Source organism: Zonotrichia albicollis, chromosome 7 (genome assembly GCF_047830755.1).
Source record: "Zonotrichia albicollis isolate bZonAlb1 chromosome 7, bZonAlb1.hap1, whole genome shotgun sequence".
Lineage (NCBI taxonomy): Eukaryota > Metazoa > Chordata > Aves > Passeriformes > Passerellidae > Zonotrichia > Zonotrichia albicollis.
Genome location: NC_133825.1, coordinates 27,904,713 through 27,926,352, shown reverse-complemented (window position 1 = coordinate 27,926,352; position 21,640 = coordinate 27,904,713). Strand labels below are relative to the sequence as shown.

General features: G+C 41.8%; 1 protein-coding gene across 6 annotated transcripts in view; it reads right to left on the bottom strand.

Annotated features, from left to right (window-relative positions):
- DLG5 (discs large MAGUK scaffold protein 5) overlaps nucleotides 1-19,209 on the bottom strand; it is a 96,336-nt gene extending 77,127 nt beyond the window's left edge. For all 6 annotated transcript variants that reach the window (XM_074544752.1, XM_074544757.1, XM_074544758.1 and 3 more), the window contains exon 1: nucleotides 18,769-19,209. In XM_074544752.1, coding sequence (XP_074400853.1) covers nucleotides 18,769-19,069 — 301 coding nt within the window. In that variant the 5' untranslated portion in view covers nucleotides 19,070-19,209. The remainder of the gene's footprint in view (nucleotides 1-18,768) is intronic.
- Nucleotides 19,210-21,640: the final 2,431 nt, after the last annotated feature.

Sequence of the window (21,640 nt, the reverse complement as noted above, 5' to 3'; positions counted from 1 at the left end):
TGGGAGGGACACAAAGACACAAAAAATAACTCTTTTCTCCCATATTTTGCTTTTAATCAGTCTCCCCACAAACACAGGAAGCCAAGGTTGTGGGGACTTGAGCTGAAGAACCTCCCATGCTGCTGAACAGTGAAAGAGGGAAGTAGGTTTTGACACTACCACAACCAAACCACTAAAATACTCTGATTTTGGCCACAGAATGTTTCTCTTCTTCATGCTGCACAATTCTTAATATGAACCTTATAAAGCAAAAGTTGTATTGAATATTCGATTTTGATTTCTCAGTCAAAATATTTTTCCTTTTTTAAAGAAATTTTGGCAATTTATTTCCATTAGTTTCTGCTTGTAAACAGCAATTAGCTGTATTTTACAGCCAACTTACTCAAAAGAATGGCTGAAATAACTGTATTCACTGTTCATCTAACCATAGATAAATGCTATGAAAAATTCAAATCTGCAGAAAAGGAGAGGAGTAACATAAAAGAATTATAAAAGGAAAAAAGAACCATTACTCCATATTTTTCACAACCTTCAACCATTTCCTTTCCAAAACCAAGCAGAAAGCCAGAGGAATACTAACAAAGAGCCCATAAAGATTCTCAACACCAATGCAACCACTCAACTTTGCCATACCTTTCAGTGAAGCCTTACAGTAATCCATTTCTGCTTCTGCTCTCTTCCAACTCATCTTCCTTCTCAACTCCAAAGATTACAGGTTGATTCTACAGACAGTATCTCATATATGCTGCTCCCAAATCCTCCCAACCCGGCTAAGCTTTGTCATTATCACGTTGTTATTGTCTTCCTCATCAAGTCCGTGTTCCACAAACAGGTCTCTGATTAAAGACAGACAAGTCTGCTTAATAACCATAGTCATTATCACCTGGTTTCAGGTGCTGCCTGCATAACACTTAATTTTCCTTATTTCTACTATGTTATAGCTATAATTGTATTTGTTGCCCTCTTCAGCATTGCTTTTGGGATGAATGAGATCAGCAAGCAAGCCCATAACATGAAATAAGCCTTAAGCTTAAGTTAATGCAAGCTGGAAAACAAAAAGTTGGAATAAGAAACTAGGTAAAAAGCACACAGGAAGCATTATTACAAGCAAGCATATTACTTTTGCCAAACACTGCATATGTACCAACATATATTCTACGACTATGATCAAACAATTGAGCTGAGTCCCTGTGATTTAAAAATATAAGTTAATGCTGTGGTGTGGGGGCCTAAAGAAATTACAGTTCTGTATGCTCAACAACCAAGAATTACTGGAACACTGCTAGTCAAGCTTCAGAATGAATTTATATTAAAGTGGCAAGAAGCTACAAAACCAGCACTAACAATCCTAAGAGCAGTATCTGGATAGATAAAACACAAATTCATGTCTGCATGCCAATCAGTTTAGATACAGGTTCAAAATACTTCATGTGCATCCTGGCACAGCAATATTCTTTTAAAGCAACATCTCAGTAATCACTCAGATTTTTGGTTTTCCAACACTTGGAATCATGAGACAGTGTGCATGCATCAACATTTTTCTGTTAAAAATTTTATTCTTGATAGCAGAACATTTGTCAGAACATAGGTCTGGAGAAGACATTCCAGCATTAGTTTTAACTGTAAATGAGTAGAAGCCTTTGCCCAAGAGCAGCTGAAGAGAAGCAGTAGGAAAAAAAAACCACCAAAACAACAACAAAAATCCCACCCCAAGTAACTAACCAAAGAAACACAAACCACTTTCTAGTAAGCTTTTACAAGAAACTCCACTGGTATAAACTGAAACATAAGCAGATCTCCTGCAACAGCACGAACTGGGAAGTCGGCTAAGTCCCCCAGAACCTAGAGCCACATTTCAGCGCTACAAGCCGCACACGGAGCAGGGAGCAGACACTTCCCGGCCAAAGGCCGGCAGAGCAAACACTGCCCGGCCCCGGTGCCCCCGCGGCAGGGCCGCCGCGGCTCGGTCCCCGCGCACAACAAAGGGCTCTTGTTCCACGGCAGCGGCAGGCGGCAGCTGAACCAGTTGGCCCAGTACCCTACCGTGCTCTGTGGCACATCAAAGGCTGGCTGTGACCTAAGCAGACAATTAGGATGTGTGGGTGTAGAGTTACAGAGCTCCAAGAGGTCACTCACGGATGAATTTTAGCGCCGCGGTACAACCCCTTTATAAAGCAGTATTACTGGCTTTGCGCAACCAGCCTTCGGGCTGACCCCAGATCTAGGCAAGGGACTGCAACGCTGCTTGATTTTTTTTTTCTGTATAAAGTTTACTGCAAAATTAAAGTGCAAATCCGGAGATGAGCTAAGTACCTTAAACATATGTATAACAATTTTACTTTGCAAAGATACTGTGTTACCTCCTCTTAAAGAACCACGTAACCAAGCTAGCCAAGGCACTGATGAGGGAAGGAGGGAACAGCTGCAGAGCAATTAGCAAGGACAACAATCACACCCTATCGCCAGACACTCAGGCACAGCAATAAGGTACAACACGCCAGCACAAACAGAGGCTTGTCAGTTCTGTACACATGGTACAAACATAAACCCAAGAGCTACTTCCTCACAAAGAAACCCAGGCATGGTTTGTTCTCTGCAGAGGACACCACCAGCATTAACACCATCTATCCCACCACACTGCACTGCCCTTCTCACCACCTCCATCCCAAGGTGCTGTCACAGGACTATTTCTCCTCTCGGTTCTGCTGCTCCCCCAAACACAACTCTCCTCATTTAACCACCAGTTCCAATCATGCATGCCAGACTCGAAGCAAGAAAAAATTGGAGTGAAGATCACAACATCTCTATACCATGTCAGCCATTTAATCACTAAATGTCACAAAGATAAAAAGTTCCTAGATGATGCAGTAATAAAAATATCAGAACAGATGCTTTCCTTCTTCACTCTTAGTATGGCTCCAGCAGTATGGCTAAAAAAGATTACTTGCTAATCAGAGATGAGTTTGAGTCAGGTACTCCGAACAGTTACACAGCCTTGTGGCAGACCTTCATGCAATCCTGTACTTGGGATTCACAGTGACAACAATCAGTACACAAATCTGCCTATTTTTGTATTTTCAAAATACATTATGTTTGGGTTAAAAATCAACTTCATTTTCCCAATTTTTAAACAATCTTAAAAATTATTATCCCATGATTCAGGTGCTTAACAAAAAGTTTTAAATAAAAGCAGTGAAATCCTGAGGTTTGAAAAAATATAAAAAATATCTTTATGCTTTTGCTTCAGTCCAGCATCTCCTTTCCCATTTAATATGCAGCAGCAAGGAATCACCAAGCCAGGACATTTAACTTCCAAATGCTGCCAAACTGGAATGCAACTGACACTATGAGAAAGCAAATTTTGTTTGCAAATTATCATATCAGGAACTCAGGCACTGGTTTAACAACATTAGGGTCATACTTAATCATCTTAACTCATGCAAGCAGGAATATCTGAATACAACCCAAGAGACAAAGCGTTCTCTTGCTAAAGAGGAGCATATGTTTATGCACCTCGTTAAACTGACTTTTTCAAGTGATGCTGTTTAAGGAAGGTCTTTAGAACTTCCTCGTTTTTTTTTCTTCCTCCTCTTTTTTTTTTTTTTTTTTTTAAGACCTAAAAGATTAGTTTATAGAAACTCACTTCAGCTGAAGAAAAATCTCTAGGGAACAAACAACTGATTTTACAAGTTGAAAAAAATGAAGCAAACAAAACAAACAAAAATATCCAACACCAAAGTTACATTGTAGCACTTGACATGAAATTAATCAAAACGAAACATAAGCGTGTATTTTCCTGCTTTTTCTCTTACACAACTCATTGAACAGCCAGAATTTTCTCTGTTTTCACCAAATTGCATCCCGAGAGCTCTCAGAACGTTGTAATCGTTAATTCCTACACATTTAATTAAATACTTCCAAACCACAACTTTTAGGAGCAGATCTATTTCAGTCAGGACACCATCAGAACATAAGAGTTAAATGTAACAACCTTACCAAGGATAGTGCAATCCCTGTATGGTAGTTCAAGAACTGAACCATCTATTTCTGAAAAACACTCTATTTTACAGAATAAAATTTGATTAATTACACTAATTAGAATATTATACACCCAAGTCAAAGGGATTTAGTATGTTCATGTCAGAGCTACGTTCAATAGCAGTAAACCTCAAAACATAGAACAGCACTATTTTTCATAGCATTCAATAACCTTTGAAATGTTACTGTGATCACAAAAGTTATTTCTACTGCTTTTTCCTTTAATTAAAAAGCCAAAGAGCAATAAGCAAGATGACAGAAGCCAAGAGTAAGATGAAGAGAGAAATAAACCAGATGGCATAGGAATATATTTATATATACTTAAGTTATTCACAAATTAGGAAAAAAGAAATATCAAAATCTTTTCATTTGCCCTATAATCAGTGTTTTTTTAAAAGAGTTTTCAGATATTTTTATGTAAAGAGGATTGTGAATTCTAATTAAGATATAGCTTTAAGCCAGGATCCTCCATCATACAATTAACCTTAAATCCAGCCTCTAGCCAAGCAGGGTACAGATGGAGATAGACAGATGTAATTACAAAGTCCATCAGCAGTAAGCCACTGGGAGAGGTTACAGGCTTTCCTGTATTTCTACTTTGTATTTGGTAGGCTATTTTTATCAAAATATGCCAGGAAGACACAGCTACTGTGATATACTCACAGCACTTTTATATTAGCTTAGGCTTGCATCATATACTTTAAGGCACTAACTTTGAAAAAAATTACAGCTGCACTCTCATTTCTGCAGGCTGCACGTCTCACAGAGCACTAGAGAAGGTATTGCACTCTCAGCTTCATTTCTACCCTTCAGGATCAATTCCTCCCTTCTCTGCTTCAAACCTCTCCAATTGTAAAACTCTATTTTACCACCATTCTGAATCTCTAAAGTGAGATTAACTGTATAAAACACATGATTTTGAACCTAAATTCAAAAAAAAACCCAAAAAAAGGTTGAAGTTGGACCTTGGCACATCATTTCTGGTTTTGTGATGCATGTTCTGCTCTGCTATGGTGTCTGGATGCACATCTTGGTTTCCTCCAAATAATGAGTTGAAGGCTTGTGGAGAGGTTTCCATCATTGTCACTAAAGCCATGCATTCATGGAAGTTCACAACTGTTGTCAATTTTGAGATAAGAGCCAGCAATATCATGATCCATTTAACAATCATCTAAGAACCAACTTTTCACATGAATTTTGTAATCCTACATCTAAACATGGTATAGCAACTAGAACTCAACTATCATTCTATAGTTTCTTATTGCAAGAGTATTGAAGAGGAATATCCAATAGCAAGGCATAAAGCATGTAGTTTGGCATTTTCCACTAATCACAAAACTACAAACAGTTTCTGCTTAAAGTCTGAAAACAGTACCAAGATTATGCAATGTTACTAAGTTTCCATTTAAGATGTGCAAGTAGCATTTAAGCATAGCAAAAAAAGAATACTTTATCCTCACATAATGCAGAAAATTCACATCCCACCTTAATACATGAACCATTTGTTTATCTGAAAGTAGCAGCAAAGATTAAATTTGCATTAACCATTTCACCAGTTATCCCATCCAAGCTGGGGAAATCAGCTACACCTCCCATGCACTGCAAAGGGCTTTCTTGAGGAGTTTTACACAGGAATTGAGAAAGGAGTCACAAAAGAGACGGATGTAATGGTAAAACGTTCAGACTCCAACTCTTAACTCTAGGGTCATGAAGTGACACATTTAAGAACAGAAGAATTAAGGGTATTCATGCACATTTTTAATTATGGATCACTGAGTATCTGACCATGCCAAGGACCTGGGCAACAAATATCCTGACCTTTATGTTCAAAACGATATGTCAAAACCAGATGTACTTCACTAGAGTGGCAACTATAACAGCAGCAGTGAGCAAAAAGCTTTTAAACATTTATTATGTGTGGCAAGGAATTCTTTGTGCAAACTCTAACCTTAAGTGAGGACAATCTCACTTAACTTTTTAACTCACTTAGCTATTTTAACTGACTTCGTAACAAAGCACCCAGGAAAAGCTCACAGCCACCACAGCAGAGGGGGCTGAGGTGCTCTCACTTCTCTCAGCCACCTTCTACACATGTCAGCCCTGAATCCCTAGAAACATCATGATCACTCCACTCCTGCCACAAAGCCCAGGCTGGCTGGCGTGCTCTCCTCTGACCCCAAGCTCACAAAATACCTGATTTGCAAGGCAAGTTGAAAACACTTAAATGCCACCCCAGCCTGAGCCCATCAAAGGTCACTTCGGTCTGTCAACAAATTCAGAGCTTAAGCAAGCACACAAATTCCCACTATATATTTTTTTTGCTCTTAGAGAACTCCACCTGATTTTTATCATTAAAGCAGTCCTTGTGATCAGTTGCCTCATGCTTCATTTACAACGCATTATTCACATGCTGCTCTGAATACATATCCTTTCCCTCTTCTCCACAGCAGAGAAGTCCTTCAGAAATGATCCTTCCATGACCAACATTCTCACTTACCTACATGATGTTCCTTCTTTACTTCTGCACTAGGAAACTAATGCAGAGCAATTACCATCAGTAATTGCTGAATGTTCAGCTCAGACATCCAAAAAATGGCTGAAAAAAACCATCAGAGGGCAGCTGGCAAAAAAAGCTTCTCTCTGAAGTGCCATTTTTAAAGAGCATTATTTGAAGCTGAAATTGTTTTTTATGATGAGATGAAATGAGCATTTTTAACTTAAGCATTAGCAGGTTCACTCTTAATGAAGCTCTTAATGAACACAGCCCTAGACCTGCTTGGAATACTGAAAATGGCATCATTTCCCCATGATGTCACTTCCAGACAAAAATGAAGATACACACTATATCTTGTAGTGTGTACAAAATGAAACTGTCTAAGACTCCATGTTACTTTATTTAAATCCTAATCTTGATCTGAAAAAAAATTACAGGGGGAACTATATACATTTCATTGTTTTCATTATGATAACTAGCCTATGCTTACTGCAAACTAGCCTTTGGGTAATTTCTGTTTAGACAGAAGTCTCTAAATTTCTTGAGGCTGATATAAAATTAAGACAAAAAAGCACCACGAAGCAATTTCTTTGACGTGTTTAAAAAAGAAGGAAAAAGCCCCTCAAAGTTCCGCAAGATCTCTGATAGGAATAAACACTTTGGCAAACCCTGATTTTACATTCAGAATGCTGCAGATACACGTATTTAAGATGCACTTATTAAAACACCCACACAACACGAAAAAACTGTTGGAGCAGAGAAAGGCTACCTTCCATAATTCGCTTCTGTACTTTAATAAGAGAACTCAAGAGAAATTTTATTTCTTCAAGAACTTTCAAAAACCTTTCAGGAAATACCTAGCCCCTGGTGTACCCTGCAATCCAATCATCAGACACAGACAATTCGTTTCTCCTTTCCAACATGTCACCTCATGTATTAGCTTTATTTATAAATGTTCAGAAAAACTGCATTAAGCAAAATAAGTTTGTAACATGAATATCAGAAATTCATGTTTTAGGTAATTATAACTTTTGAGTCTCACTGAAGAAGCTGTGCTTATCATAAGGATCTCTCTTAAGAGTTATTTCTCCTATTAGGCTCTTTCTCATGTTTATCTTCCACAAAGCACACAGGTAACAGAGAGAACAGGTCCTCTACCACAACCATCATGAACAGAGTACTCAGTGGGAAATCTGAGAAGCCTGTCTTCACAACACACCACATGTGAACTGAAAAACACATGAGGACAGCAGAAAATCGAGAACAGAGATTAGCCAGCCAAATGAGATTCCACTCCATAAGCTAACAATGTTCCGTTGAAATCAAGCAAATGAAGCACACTTTTGGTTATTTTCTGAAACAGGTCGTACAAAATGCAGACACTATCTACATTAGGCACTACTTAGAATTAAATCAAGGCCAAGGCTTCATGATCTATTCCATAAGGTCAGAAATTCTACAGCCTCAGTGATCCAAGTTCACCTCCTCTTACTGTCAGAGGATGAGGGAATTATTTTGAATATTTATTATCTCTCAAAAGCTATTATTTCACTACAACGTGCAATAAAATGGTTTTAGATATTGTTGTGCATTTGTGTCTTGCACAGTAACAAAAATGCATGCAACTACACTTCAGCAAAGCTTAATTTAGGGGTGCATTGTAAAAAAAAGTCAAAATATTTTGATAGGGGAAAACTAGTCTTTAAAAATATTATCTACTTTCAATACATATGTTTTTTTAAAGTATTTCTCACTAAAAAAAGCATGTACTAAAAATTTCCATACACAAATGTACCCATATAATGCAACTGATGAGATGAATGCTTAGAACTTATAATGTGGATTTCCTCCATCAGCACCTACAACCCTCAGAAAGGATCTGGATCATGTCCCCACGAGAAAACTGAACAGATACAGGGCAAAACAAATCAACTCCACACTGTATTATTGCAATGCAGAGCTGCAGAAGAAAAAGAACTTTTTAGAGCAGCACCCTGAAATTCCTAACAAGAGAACACAGTGCAACAAAATGCTCATTACTGCAGCCAAGCAATAGCCACTACAATCCTTCCAGCTCCAGTCTGCCTTTACCTTTTCACTGGTATGGAAGAAATCATGGGCCCTGAAAGACAAGCTCAGAATCAAAACCACACTAACAACTTGGCATTTTGCAGCACTGAAGAAATTTGCTATAGTTGGCTCTAAAATTAAATTGAGATTTGATATTCTAGACAATATAATGAGGTACTCCCTGACAAATGTAATTTTACGCAAGTCATGTATGCACAGCATATCACTGAAGATCAGCTCAGCCAGGGATAGAAAAACAGCTCAGCATTTACACTGTGTTTCCTTCCAGTCCAGCACACACCACACACAGGTTTCAGCCAAACATTGTTGTACAGAACAGGATTGCCACCAGCCTTGACAGACAAGTTTTTCTTGTATGTTTTTACTGATTTTCATATTAATACCCATGCTCCTGATATCCTACCAAGTCCTAAAATTCTGAGGCAGAAAATACCTCTGACCCTAGGATCTGAAACTACGACTCTGTGTTATCAAGGAACATTGTTTTCAGCCAAAACACTGCTCTGACACTTGCAGCGTGCAGCCCCTGAAATACTCCTGATTACCTCAAAGGTGCCAGGAAAATAGGAAAGGTTCATGAACCAGGATAACAAATGAATATATCTGAAATATAGCATACTTTAAAGTGCTGGCCTACACATTTTCAAGGGCAGCAGTTCAGAAAAATATCTCGCTATATGTCTCTCACAGTTCATGTTTGCAGTCTATATTAAGTCAGCCTTGGGTTATTCAACAGGGAGGGAGGCAGGGTTAAAGCCTTGAGGCAAACTAACCAGACCCTTAACCAAAAGTAGTCAATGCATCTTACAGAAAGTGTCCTTTACCAATACGCCCTAAAGGTAACTAGAAGCCTCAAAACTTTAAATTTCCCCATCAGAAAAGCAAGGATTGCTTGTGCACTGTGCACAGCAAAGGAAAGCTCTGGCAGCACATCTAAATAGAGAGGAGAAAATAGGTAGCCTGAACAACCTAAGGTTGATTGCCACAGAAAGCAGAAAAGGGATTGAACAAGTCAGATTATCAGTACATCATTCATTAAAAGAAGGGGAAAAATACCAATATCTCAAGGTGAAAATAGAACTGAAAGCGAATGCCCTCTTGAGATTACCTCTTTTGTGGTCTTGAGAGAGTTCAGTAGTGCTTTTTGTGCTTTCAGTATTACTAAAATGCAGGTACACCTACAGAGTTTGTTCAGAGTCGTCTTACATCAGAAGCACATGATGGAACAGCTGATGACAATAACGAACTAGTTAATCAATTACAAAGGAAAGCCTACTGTTATGACTTGTTGTTTGGTGGGGAGTTTTTTGTTTGCTTTGTTTTTCTTTAAGACCGTAGTATTTTCTGTTCTTTTTAACCACACCTACTTAAGTCAAATGGCCTTTAAAGGGCAAGAGTAAAAACACATCCTACATTCAATTAAAGCTTAAGCAAGCTCTCAAATAACATTGCTCTCTCTCATCAAAGTGTTCAGAAAAGAAAAACCAGACTGGAAATTCATGACTACTTTAAATATTGAGAATTGAAGTTAATAACTGGTTATTTCTGTTGTGCTGATGTATTTAGCCTCAAATAAAACCTTTAGATAACCTGATTTCACCACCATTAAACACATACACTTGCTCACCACCTGAAAAACACATCATCATGACCTAAATGCGAATGAGACCTTCTTAAAAATCACTGCAAGTGTTCACAAGATTATGCATGAAGTGTTTAAGAGAACATTAAAATTAAGTATCAAGATTCCCTGAAAGAAGTCATTAAAACAACATCTGTCAATCTTGTGTCACTTTCTAGTTGAAGAACTCCCAACGACTCAATCAACCCCTCTTTCTGCAAGAGGATCATAACTGTGGAAGGCAAACTCACATTATATAAGTGCTCCAAAAAGAGCTAGATCACATGGTTACCCAAGTCTCAAAATTTCCCCTACAATGATTTTTCCACAAAAGCATGCAACAGAGGAAAGCTAGCCACAAGAAAAACAAATACAAACAAGAAAAACAAACAATAAAGATAATAAATATAGGTTTATGCTTATTAAAAACCCCCATGAACACCTATGTAACAATTCAGACAGACTGGTAATTGTCTACACCAGCTTTATTTCCCCAACCCACAAGTTCTGATTCTTCTACAGAAAACCGTACTTATACTTGTCAGTTGGTCAGTCTCAGAAAAAGAAAACAGAGTTGAAAGCGGATGTTGGTGCACTGACATCAAAAGAACAGGGTTCACTTACACCATAAGTGAGTTCACAATTCCCACTAGATTTCACATCCATCCTCAAGGAAAATACCTTCCTACCTACACCCCAGCTATCTCTTCCCACACAAACTCCATTTTGAGCACTACTGAGCAGCAAACAACCATCAGCCTCACTTTCTAAGGTACAAGAGGTACTTGACTGATGACATTGTTCAACCCAGAGAGCTCAGCATGCAAGGCCTAGATTCCGCCAACATTTGCACATGCCCAACCTGATACATATAAATGGGGATTACTCACACGCTGGGAGGTAAGTACATGAATAATAAACATGTTTGTGAATCAGCAATTATGTGCAGGTAGAATAAAAAGCTAGAGCGAAAGGAGATTTTTTTAGGAAAACTAATTTTGAAATAAGTTTAAAGAACACTGGCTTTGAGGGTTTGGAGGTGGGGAAGAAGTTTTTTGGTTCATATCTGATACATAATAAATTGTCAACTACATAAAAAGTCTCCAAAAATCCAACCCCTCAACTCGCCAGTTGAAACACTTAATGGTTTTACATTCTCACTTGCTTCTTCTCTCCAGCTGTAGGTCAGCAAAGCTTAATCAGGATGATACAGGCTATTTAAAATACAATGCCTTCATCAGCCAGCTAGAAAAAAAATTTATGATTTTCAAAAATACAAAGATCAGCTCACAAGAACAAACATATTAATGCTGTGAACAAGCAAACTGCTGAGCAGCTCAACCCATGAACTGTGAAATTAGAGGTTTTGAAATCTGTGAGGAAGAAAGTGGTGTTATATATATGAAACAGGCTGCCTTTAACTTCCTCTGACACCAGTTTGGGTAAGAAGGGCTTTCCAGCTGTAGGATGTTATTCTGTACGTCCAGTAATCACAGACTGTCTAGAAAAATGTCATTCAGTGTTCACCCCAAGTGGCCAAGTCCTTCCATCAACTTCCAGGGCCATCAGTTCTTGCTATCACCAGCTCCCGAAGCCTGGAAAGGGTGACCCATGGAGATCACACTTGCACAACAGCTGGCAGCAGGAGCTCCCAGAGTTAACCTTATTTGTTAGCTACAAGAGGAGTGGATGCTGGTATTACTCCATCAGCATCAACACACCTGCTAGTACACCACAACCCATGACAGACATATATTGCACGTCACACTGTGCACTGGCTTTTTTGAATTAGTTTCTAAGTGACAGCACTATGGACCTCCTTCAATATTTTAGTAATTTTGTCTCCCATTGACAAGAATTAATATACCCGAGTATCACTGAGAACTCAAAAAAAATGGCCCTTCTGGAAGAGCCAGGCTCCAACATTTGAGACAGACTAACACCACTTCTTGTCTGCTTCTACTAGAAAAGCATTGTTAGCCTCAAGCCAAAGCTCAGCCACTGCAAACTTGCCAGCTCCTCCATCAGAATGATTCAGTTCTAAATTGCCACTGTTCCCAAAAAAGCCGCCAACAACTAGCATCTTGAAGGTCACAAACAATGTTTCACCATGAACTACTCAATATAGCTCCATAACCTAGATGTCTCACCTACGTGACTGCAGATCTTTTCACAAAAAGTTACATCTACTAACAACACGTCTTTCTGTCTCCATCAATACAACGAACGGCTTACGTAAAGAAACGTTTTAGCATTACTATACATCCAGCATTTTTCAATTCTTCTTATGAAAAGAACACACAACAGGAACTAACTGCTTCACACTAACACCCAGTGTGTGCTGGTGGCTAATCATGGTTTAACCCCAGCCAAAACCATGATAGGACTGACCAGCTCTGTCCTTGGGGTTTTACAGAGAAAGGAATCCTTACAAGCAGTTTATCAACACTTACTGATATCTTTCTAATGACTGGAATTCTGAATAAGGAATTTTAATGCTATAAAATAATAATTAAAGTAACAATTGATAGAAGTTAGGGAAAATAAAAAGCAAAAATAAAGAAATGAAAGTAAAAAAAAAAACAAAGTGGCAAAAGCAAGCAGTAAAGGGGAGAAAAAAAAATACTTAGCTCATATTAGAGATTGCTGAGAGAACTGGACAGCCCAAAGTCAATATCTGTGTGGTGGATTGGTTTTCACTAGCTAGGCAAGGGGTCCAAAAAAATCTGAAAAACTAGGATTGGTTACAGCTGCAAGAGAACAATGAGACTGAGAACAGTAGTTAAAACAAGCTAAAGATGTGAAACCTCTGAAACAGGCAATGTTTAAGCTTTAACAAGTAAGTAAGAAGCAATTTAAAGAAAGCTGTTGGCTTTCCTTAATGATCATGTCTAATTTTTTAAGACACCAAGTCCCATGTGTGTCCAAAGCAACTTGATAGCCGGATGCACCAACACCACAAAAATGGTTATTATTCCCTTTACTCTGATGAAAACAATGTCCCTCGGAGTTTACTGTGGGCAGCTTTCCTTCCACTCCCTCTCTGAGCACAGCAGAAATGTAATTGAGAACTACCACCCTTGGGATTTATGAACTACTACAAGATGCATTTCCTTCTTTGGAATTGAGAGTCTACTCCCATGAACTTACCACTATTAGACATTTCATTGGGAATACCCATCCGGACACTTGCCAGAATCTCCCTGCATTTCTTCAGCCTGGCAATTCCATGAGATAACAAAAATCTGAGATCATCAGAAGACACAGGTACTGCTAAACTACTGCCTGGTGTTTTATCAAGGTTAATTGCTGCTCAGTGCTGCTGAGGAGCTGCGCTGCTCCAAAGGTGACTTCTGAACGCTGCCTGCTTTTTCATCAACACGATTTAGGAAATCCTGCAACACGACTTGCGTAGCTACCCTGGGAACTAATAACAGGTCTGGAAAAACCCAAACACACTGCTCTACTTCTCCCACTCTTCAATTTTCAGTGACAGAAGGGAGTATAAATTGTACTTAATTAAAAAATTGTCAGTTCAGTCCTTGAGTCAGTTAATCATGTTTTTACAATTTCTCCTCATTCTCCCCTCTCTCTGGGAACATACACTTGCAGCACTAATTCTCATCTCCTGGAGAAGGGTGTCTGCTCCCCTTTCTTCCACCTTGCTCCTACAGGAGTGTCACAGCACATGCCACAGTAGAGACAGCCACAATACACAGAGTGTCACCATACAGTATCAGAAAGCTTTAAGCATCCCCATACAGAATAAGACCATACCACTTCAGAAGGCTTTAAGCTTCTACCCTTCTTGTTCTTCAGCCCAAGCTTTTATATTCCTCATTCTGCATGCTTTACACCTGTGTGCCCTCTGTTCCCTCTGGTGGTTGGTCAGCCCCTGTGGCTCACTGCTGTCAGTGCTGCTCACCTGCCTCTCACAGCTGTGCCCATTGGGGATGAGGCTCAGCCCCACCCCAGTGACCGTGTGCCTGCATGAGAGCACATCCCGCCTCCCCATCCCACACCCTTCCTCCAGAGTCTCTCAGCTCTCAAACCCTCTCCTTTAGCCAGGCACCAGCCAATGTTTTGGGGGGATCAATCAAGACTTTGTGAGAGATGGGAAAAAAGAAACAAAATGTGGATGTCCCAGCACCAAGTCCAAGCAGCCATGATTCCAGCTCTTCAAGGTCAGCCCTGGAATTATTGCATTTCCTGTGAGTCTCCTGTGATGCTGTCAGAGAAATGGGTCCCAGCTGCCTATTTCCTAAATTTATACTTACAGAGCTTGCCTTTTGTGTTTGGTTTTAAATATGCTGAAAGACTTTGAAATATCTAAAACTTTGTGATTTCAAATCCCATATTGTCCAAAACAACTTGGTTTATTTTTTCATTTACAAAGCAGACAGAGGAAGTTGAGATAATCCCTCCTTTTTTCCCTACTCTTAAACATGTCCACATTTACTTTCTGACTAGGAATTAACATTTTATGTCTGACCAAACACATTTAGAAAAAAATAAGTCTTAATAAATAAGAGAATAAAAATTTTCAAAGTCAATCTACAACCATCTTCTTTCTTTCCTGCCCCTTTAAAGATCTTTTTAAATATGCAATCAATTTTGAGTTCTAAAACGTAAATTCTCATCTTGAAACTGTTAAAGAAAACACCTTTAAAGCCTAACACAGTCAGTCTGCAGATGGAGGAATACAGAAGACCAACTGCTAATAGGAAAGAAAACTCTGAACCTAAAATTTTATTAACTGTGCAAGCCATAATGAAGCTTTTGAGTTCAGCAATTGATTCTGATTCAAGATAAAGTGCATCTCTGTAGCCCCACATGTTCATCTTGAAAACAAATGCCAAGCTCAACAACCAAACCTGCCTAGCCCCACATGTTCATCTTGAAAACAAATGCCAAGCTCAACAACCAAACCTGCCTTTTCCCATCTTTGTAGCATCACAAAAATGTAAGTGCAAAGCTCTATGTTATCTGAAGCAATTTCAAGACTACATAGGTTCCTCAGACTTCCATTAGGTTTTTTTAATTACATGTAAGGAAAATACACCTTTATACCCTTGTCACAATGAAGTACCCCCCAGTGCATTACTGTCAAATGACCTGATAGAGGTCATTTGCCAAATGAAGTATTTAATGGTAATCTATAAATTGACCCCCAAGTAAATAAACAAAAAACTTAGCACACTACTTAAAGAATTCATCCATGTGCAAAACACTAGGAGATTTCAAAACAGCCAAGCAACCATCCTCACGTGGGCAGAGTCAATTTCTCTCGAATGTTTACAAAAAAGTACAATGTAGTAATCAAAGGTTTTACTTAAGGAAGAACTAAAGTCTCCAAACATGATTAAATGAAACAGAAAATCCCACTTGGTTTTAGCTTCTGCTTTACAGAAGGTAATTCCCTGTTTGATCTTGCACTCTTAACTAACATTAGTTTGGCATACTATGCTTTATTTCAAAATTGAGAAAACTTTAAAAACATACATTTCATTGGAGAAACTATACAGTTTAAGGTTTAAAATCAGCAATTAGAAGTCCCCATAAAAGACAAATCTCTTTAAATGCTGACTGAACAAGGGGAAACTCTATAAAGATAAAAAAGCTCTTTGTGAAGTAGAGTGAAAAAATCTTTCAGCAGCTACCAAGACCCCAGTTATTTCCCTTGAGCAGTCTGCCCAGCTGTTTACCTCCCTCTGTGTGGCACAGATAAATACTTATAAAAGTGTCAGCTCTACATTGTCCAGCCAGTCACAAGAACTGCTGGTATAAATAACAACCAGAGTTCCCATCAGAGTTCACACATCACCTTTAAAATACAAAAGGAGGCAATATTTAAACTGAGAAGAAAGAAAACACAAAGTAATGGTACATGTTACCCACATCAAAATGGATGAACAAACACTCATCCTACTGTAGTGAGTGGTGTGTAAGCTGATTTCTGAAACTTTGAACAAAATTGTGTTGCTAAATTACCTTCTCACTTCCCTCACAATAGCAGCATACTGGAAAAAAGAAATTCGCAAACACCACTACAAGACATTATAGAATACAAATAGTTTTCATCTCCAACAAGCATTCAGGTGATATGCGTTTTATTAGCTTCCTCTTCTAAACAATAATAAAATTACGTCTACCACTGTAAGCTATCATTTTTACATACACTAATGTATGTAAAGAACTTATTCAACTCAAACTTATTCAACTCTACAGGTTTAATCAAAGGGATGTTTGAGATATATATTTTTTACTTTTAGGAATGAAGGCATTTTACATGACATGGACTGTTTCACTTTGGTATTTTAAATACATAATCCAGCACTTCTCACTGCCACATGTACATCTTACTTCTTGCCAAAAAACAAAAAGTGACTTGACTCATCCACCTACAATATCTCCAGTGAAAAGGAGCAGAACTCCCAAATGGCACAAGAAGAGCAGAGGGGTGGTCAAACTTCCTAGAGGGAGCTATTGGAATAAAACTGATTACATGTTTAACAAGAACCTTTCTATCACAGTAACCCTCAAACATGAACTCTTTGTGAAACACGTCCAGGATAAACTCACAAAAAGACCAGGAATTACCAGAGATTTTCAATAGACACCGAAGCAGTCTCATGACTAATTACCATAACACCTCTTCAGGGGGGTGCTAAAATATATGCACCAATATTTGAAGGCTCAGGTCCACCACCTTTCTATAGTCTACTATTAATTAAGCTCGCTGTCAGCAATCTCCCGTGAACTAATTTTTAAACATGCTTATCACAAGAAAACAAATCCATAACCCTCAAAGTTAGCTGTTATTACCACTGATAAATGAAAGCAATAACACTTTAAAACTCATCACATCAGAGAAACACCCTTCCCCACACATGTTAGCTCAACTCAGATTAAGCCTTCCTAAACACAGTCAGTCAAACAGGATATAGCTCACTTTGACAATCAAACTACTTTTCCCTCGAGAACTCAAGGTTGTGAGACATTCTTCAGTTCCAACTTGCATTTTAAAAATTAAGACTACTATTATGTCCAACATATACTTTATTTTTTTCTACTTTTCATATTTTACGCCTTTGATTTTAAGCCTGGGGAGTGCTGGTAGCACAGTACCATCAATTCATCTTCTCAACAAGACAAGAATGAGCTTTACTCTAACCACACAAAGCCATCATGGGTGCCATTCTGGAAGGCAGTGAGTGCCCTCATCCACCATTGATGTCAGACCACATAATGTTTCAAGTATTGAGGTCTATTGTTCAGTCCATTTCTCCCCCATCTTGTGAGGTCCTGCCATATATTCATTAGAAAAGGCCATACACTACACTACACTGAAATAAAAAAAAAAACTAAGACCCCCAAGCATTTGCATTTATGGAACTCTTACCATCCACAGCATCATTCAAGCAAGGGCAGAGTACACAGGGCAGCCACACATGCAAGGACTACTTTCCAGCCAGAAGCAGCTCTTAAAGGGCTTTGTTTTCTTAAAGAAATTGTATAATTTGTAAGAGTCAGGAAGCCCTTTGAAAGCATTTCTTTATGTAAAATATGTAGTGACACTGTAAATCCTGAACCCAGTAACAACAGTGGAGAGACTCCACATTTCTGAATCAGTCAACTCAGTCACGCTGGATAAGGATACCTACACATCACTTTAATACAGAATTACCATTTACTCCAATTTTTCATTTAGAAACAGAGCTGCACTTGCAAGACCTTATACACTGTCAACTATTGTAATTTTAAAGCTTTGGTTTGTACACATGAAAGTAGGCTGTCACTTGTTTTGGAGGGAGGAGAACAGGGAAAGACCTGTGGATCAAAGCCCAACTTACTTAAGGAGGTGTTTTACACCCAAAATCTTCTCGTCTGGATTTGCAGTTAAATCAATGTTCTAATCTGTTATAACCAATGTTCTTCCTTGTTATAACCGCCAAGAAGAATTACAACAATATAGCCTCAAACAAACACATGGCTATCCAGAGGAAAAGAGTGACGAGATTTACTCCAAGGCACATCTGCTGGAGCCCTGCCCGCCGGCCAACTCCGGCAGAGTGGCTGCACGGGGGAGTTTCGGCTCTGCCCCGCCGAGAAGCGGCTGTGGAACAGCACCGGCGTCGGTGCTAGGGGATAAAAGCCCCTCGGGGTTCGGGTTTCCCGATTCCCCAGCCGACAGCCGACTTAGGGGAACGGCAGCAGCCGCAAGAACCGGGCTAGGCTAGGCTCTCCAAAGGGCAAGGAGCAGCATCCGCGGCACCTCTCGGGGACCAGTACCAGCGCTCCCGCCAGGACAGAAAGCGAAAGGGTCGGAAGCAGAAAACAAGCATCGAGAGCCCAAGAGCAAACACGGGAGAGTTTTATTCTCCACCGGAAAAGGAGGACCCCCGCCCGCTCCCGTCCCACCTTCGGGCGGGGGGCCCGAGGGGCCCGCGCTGCCCCGGCGGGGGTGGGCGGGGGCAGCCGCCGCCTCCTCCCGCTCCCGCCCCGCGCCCCCGGCCCCACTCACCGCCCGTCTCGGCCGCGGCCGGCGTCCCCGCCACGCCGTTCAGGTAGAGGATGGAGAGCAGGTGGGGCTGCGTCTTCTCCAGGGCCACCCGCAGGTCCTGGAAGTGGTCCCGTTCCTTGCCCAGCAGCAGGGCGATGAGCAGCTCGGCCTTCCCGCCGCCCGCCGCCTCCAGGTCGCGCAGGTCGCGGGGGCCGAGGGCGCCGGCGGCCTCCAGCAGCTCCACCACCTTGTCCACCTCGGTCATGGCCTGCGCCAGGCTCTGCCGGCACTGGGCGAGAAGCTCCTTGTGCTTGGGCTCCATGGCCGCTGCAGGGCCGCCGCCGCCGCCGGCCAAACTTCGCCCGCCCCCGGCCCCGCCGCTCCGCCACCGCCGCCCCCGGGGAGGCGCGGGCCGAGGCGGGGCGGGCGCCGCCGGCCGCCCTCCTCCGGCACCCGGCGCCCCCGCAGCGGCCCCCGGCGAAACTTCGTCCGGAGAGGAGGAGCGGAGCCGGGACAGGACCTGGGCCGAGGGCGGTTTTGCCTTCTCTTCTTCCTCCTCCTCCAGCAGGCGGGGGGCGAGCCGCCGTCAGGGGCTGCTGCTCCTTTTCCTCCTCCGTCTGGCTCCCCGCTCGCCTCCTTTCCGCCCCCCCGGGCGGCGAAACAACTTCTCCTCCTCCTCCTGTCGCCTGCCCGCGGGAGGGGACCGCCGGGAGCAGGAGCCGCGGGAAGCGCCGCCGCTTCCCGGCACCCCGCACCCCCGCGGGGCAGTCGGGATAACTTCTCTCCGCCGCTCGCCGCAGCCACACGGCCGGGAGGGGGTGCGGGGAGACGGGTTCAGCTCCAGGCGCCTCCTTTCATCGCCGGGCGCACGCAGCCATATTGGCTACACAAAGCTGCCGCCTGCGCCGAGACGGGGCTGCGGCATCGCATCGCCCGCCCCGCGCCGCCCGCCCGCCGCAGCGGCCGCCGCTCCCCCGGCCCGCTCCGGCCCGGCCCGGCCGCCGCCCGCCCCCGGCCGTCAGTCAGGGGCGCCCCCGGCCCCCGTGCGGCGCCGAGCGGGGCGGGCCGGGGAGGGACCCGCGGCGCGGCCTGCCCGAGGTTCCGCCGCTCCTCCCTCCGGGGCTCCGCCGGGCCAGGACGGGGTGCCCGGGCCGGGTGTCTCGGCGGCGAGACAAAGGCGGCGCTGCCGCGCTGCTGACGGGCCGGGCCGGGGCCGGGCGGGCCGTGCCGCTGCCCTCTCCCAAGGCGGGAGCGGCCGCCTGTTGAGGCTGCCGGAGTCGGCACCGGGCGGCAGCTCCAGGCGGCAAGGTTTATTTCGTCCTAAACCGGGAAAAGCTAAACGTCAAAATGTGACAGACTGCTTACGGGCTTTGTCCATTAGAATTTGCAAAAACAAAAGTTTGCAAAGGAGATCTAAACACTAGTAGTAGCGGCTGGCTCATCTGCCTTGTAAATTTCCTCAGCGTTTTGTGAATGACCAGAGACCAGGTAATTGACGAATAGAGTACAGATGTGTCCGTAGTCAGCCGTAGCAGGGGGACGCAATTGTTTATCAAAGAAATAGGAGAGTAACAACTTTTTTTGGACTCAGTGAAGTACAAGGGACAGCCTTTGTTGCCTAAAATTTCCTGTTAACACACCCAGTGGGAGAATTCAGGTCCTGAACTTAGTTTCAAGCCACTTTATACAGCTCAGTAGATGATGAATTCTCTCATGTGAAAACATGAGAGAAATGCAGTTGTGCTAGGCGTTCTACTTCTGGCAAAGGCAGACAGAGAATAAGAGGAGTTAAGAATTGTTTTCAACCTTAAGTCATTATTTACAACAATACTTGAAAGTATGGGGTGATTTTGAAATAAGTATCTTCACTTTTGGCCTATTCATTTTTATTTTTTGGTTCATTCATTTTTATTTAATGCTCCTGTAAACTAATTTCTAATTTTGTATCCATGTTTTTTTTTCAACAACTTTCTTTGCTATACAAAATACACAGAGATTACCTTTGTTCTCTAATGACTAATGCTACAAATTCCTGCAAACTATGTTAGTTCTAGTCTATTTGAATTTATAAGAAAATCTGCCTATTTCTCTCTAGTTAAAGTTGGGCAGTTTTGCAGGTCAAGTAATTGCTGAATCCACAAGTGCTCACTAACCAGAGTGCATTAATTGCTGGCCTCCAGCACGGGTGAGAAGTGAAAGCTGCCTGGTGTCACCCACTCAAGCACACCTCCCTTGGCCAGTGCCACGGCATGGCCCTCTGGGCCTGCCTCAGGACACTGTGCAATGCAAAGCTTTAGGAAGGCACGTGCACGGGGAGACTGAAGAAAGATTGCACAAGTTATTCAAATATGTCCTTTTTTAAAGACTTTCTAATCTCAGCTAATCTCCTTTAACAATATTATTGTACTGTGTATGTGCTTAAACAGTTTCCTGTAAAGGAAAGGAAACATGCCATCAAATTTCATTAAGAGGCATTATGTTAAGAGCCCTGCTCTAGGTCGATGCAGCTGTTCTCTGCTACTTGAAATAATAAAGACAATCCTGAGTTCCCTCCTCTTCCTGACTGGGCACTGAAGAGCACCTTTCACCAGGGGTTGCAGTAACACAGGAATGGCAGCATTCAGGCAGGGCATAACTTGGCTGTTTGAGTCTCATTTCAAAACCTAGAGGGAAGTGGTGGCTCTAGGTACTGCTGCTCCTGCCTCTCCCAGAAGTGTGTCTTAGTCCTTTGCCTTCTCTTCAAAATAAAACCTTCATCTTTTCCTCAAGGCTTGCCTACCCCAGCTATTGCCTGCAGATGCACATTGCCTGTTGCCTTTCTCAGGCAGTGCCAGGTAGCAGGTGGATCTCTGTTGTACCAGGTTTCTTTCTTTTTGGAAATGCAGTTTCTACC